This window comes from Diadema antillarum, unplaced genomic scaffold (genome assembly GCF_040938485.1).
Source record: "Diadema antillarum isolate AM-2024a unplaced genomic scaffold, OU_Dant_1.0 seq00000035_RagTag, whole genome shotgun sequence".
Lineage (NCBI taxonomy): Eukaryota > Metazoa > Echinodermata > Echinoidea > Diadematoida > Diadematidae > Diadema > Diadema antillarum.
The window spans coordinates 540,022-542,515 of NW_027271149.1; the positions used below are offsets into that span (position 1 = coordinate 540,022).

The window sequence follows — 2,494 nt, forward strand, 5'->3', positions numbered from 1 at the left end:
GGCGGATCCAGGGAGGACCGCAACCGGCGCACACCCCCCCCCCCCCCCCATGTCACTATCACTACCTTCACTTTCCATAATTACATGGTTATCTAAATTTGTAAAATTCCTGCATGTACAACCAGGACCACAATTTTGCCCCTGTTTTTTACATTTGCACTGCTTATTCACACACTTATTTTTCTTACATCAACATTGTCTTGTTAAATATGCAACATTATTTCTTCTTTGTTCAATGTCTCTTGTAAATCCCAAAAAAGTCAGCAAAAGTAGAATCTTTTTCCTGAATAACTGAAAAGCAGCCATATTGAGTGATGTCTGGATACATGAATAGTGGGACATGTCTGGGGCATTTGCCCAGACAGTTCTCACCCAGCATGATTACAACCTGTGAAACCTAAGAGCAGAATGAGGGGGCAGCAGTTGATCTTCATGAGCATTCTACTGACTTGAGGATACACCTTGAGTGTTATACTGACCAAACAAAATGGGTTTAACTAGAATAATAATTTACAGATGCAATCCTGTACAGCATTCAATTTACCAGTTCCTGCGGGAGGGTCATACAAACAAGCTGTAATGGAGCATTTCCGGCATGTTCCATCTCTTGAGCACTCTTGGCGTTGAGCAAGAGCTGACTGGGTTGGTATCCCTGCAGTGGCTGGCTTGGTGGGGCATTGTTGGCTTGGGGCAGGGGAGATGGTGTTTGGTTGGTGTCTTCATACACCTTTGGCAAGAAGCTGCTTTTGTGGCACATATCTGGTAAGGGGTTGGTGCTGAAAGGCAAATCAGAGTTTAAAAAATATTCTTCAAGAAGAACTACAATTACATGACAGCCAGAGAAGGATTACAGTCATTCAAGCTACTGCCCATAATTCATTTGACTACTCTTAAAATGTGTACAATTAAATTTCATGACTTAACGTTCAGTGGCATCTTAAATAAGAACATTACACTTTTTCTATTGCTCAATAATCATTAACAAAAATTTACAATACAACTGTACCAACTAAAATTTCAATTTATTAATCCCTGTTTGAGGAACTTGAGTGCAAGTTGAAAAGAGCAAGAATTCTAACTTACAGATGCAATCCTGTATCCAATTTACCAGTTCCTGCGGGAGGGTCACACGCTTGGATGTTCTGTCTCTTGAGCACTCTTGGCGTAGAGCAGGAGCTGACTGGGTTGGTGTCCCCGCAGTGGCTGGCTTGGTGGGGCATTGTTGGCTTGGGGCAGGAGATGGTGCTTGGTTGGTGTCTTCATACACCTTTGGCAAGAAGCTGCTTTTGTGGCACACATCTCGCAAGGGGTTGGTGCTGAAAGCTTAATTCAGAGTTCAAAAAATATATATACTTTGAGAAGGACTACAGTACAATTCAATTACACAACAATTATAATTATTCTAAATATTTGTCAGGAATGAAACTAATTGCAAAAATGTATACAACTGGAATTTATACAGTTCAATTCCAATGGCATTTATAAAGGAGAGCATTGTCTTTCTATTGTTCAAAGATCATTATAGAAATTTTACAAAGAGGCAAAAGAAAAAAGTGAAATAGCAACAATTGAGATGAAAATAAAATGACATTTGGCATGAATGAACGTAATCTATACGAAGTCTATTAAAACACAGTGGAACCAGAAGTAAATAATATTTCATTTGTCACAAAAACATTGGTACATCACCCCATTGTATTCAAATTGTCAAAATGCTAATGCTACGACTGTGATAGTATGACTAGTATGAGGTGGTACATTATTATGATTGTACATATTCCCATACCATCATAATGTATTTTGAATTCATCAAACTATAGAATGTAGAACTCAACTGTTGGTTCTATTAAAAATAATGATAATAATGATAATAAAATAGTGCAGGGTCTATGCCAAATACAACAAGGGCAATTGACTGATGTCATGTACATTTTACTAGTAGACAATCTGTCATGATCTATATCGATCTCTGTACTTTTAGTTCTAACCAGTAGTAGCGCTAGCTGTGATACGATACTGTGGACGACTATTTTACAGAACAGGACATCTAATTGTACATACGGGACTACGGCCAGTGCGTGCGCGATCAAAACTTGCCACTGCAGAGACAAAATCGAGTCCGGAATTCTCGTTAACGTGAAGGTCACGTGACCCTACATGCATACAGATGGCATCGCAACACCAATATTTTCGGAAATTTGCTTCGACTTTGGGTGCAATTTTGATCACTTCGTTTATTTTTGAGCCAAAATGAGACTGGTATCAAAATTTCCGCTAGAATCTCAACTATTCAAATAACTGATTAAAATAACCATAGGAGTTGTAGATGGGTCAGGATCCAGCAATGTATCAGTGCATGTCAAAATCAGATTCTATCGCAAGCAGCTTCTTATATCCATTGTATCTCCCTCAAAAACAGTCAAATTCGGCTAAAAAAAGTATGGAATTAATCGTCTTTTATTGGACTGCAAGACTTACCCGGTCACGGCTCCGG

General features: G+C 39.0%; 1 protein-coding gene across 1 annotated transcript; it reads right to left on the bottom strand.

Moving 5' to 3' along the window:
• Window positions 1-510: 510 nt before the first annotated feature.
• Window positions 511-1,221, bottom strand: LOC139725327 (uncharacterized). Its single transcript, XM_071636413.1, has 2 exons — window positions 1,084-1,221; window positions 511-776 (listed from the first exon to the last, which is right to left on the bottom strand). The coding sequence occupies exons 1-2, from the start codon at window positions 1,218-1,220 to the stop codon at window positions 536-538; spliced, it is 378 nt and encodes a 125-aa protein (XP_071492514.1). The 5' UTR covers window position 1,221; the 3' UTR covers window positions 511-535.
• Between the last annotated feature and the right edge of the window lie 1,273 nt (window positions 1,222-2,494).

What these genes read in the sequence shown, in the direction of transcription:
- LOC139725327 (XM_071636413.1), bottom strand. Translation starts at nt 1,220, where the DNA reads ATGCCCCACCAAGCCAGCCACTGCGGGGACACCAACCCAGTCAGCTCC. An exon ending in TTGGATACAGGATTGCATCT is followed by an intron (nt 777 to 1,083) that starts GTAAGTTAGAAT and finishes TTTGCCTTTCAG; the next exon opens with CACCAACCCCTTACCAGATA.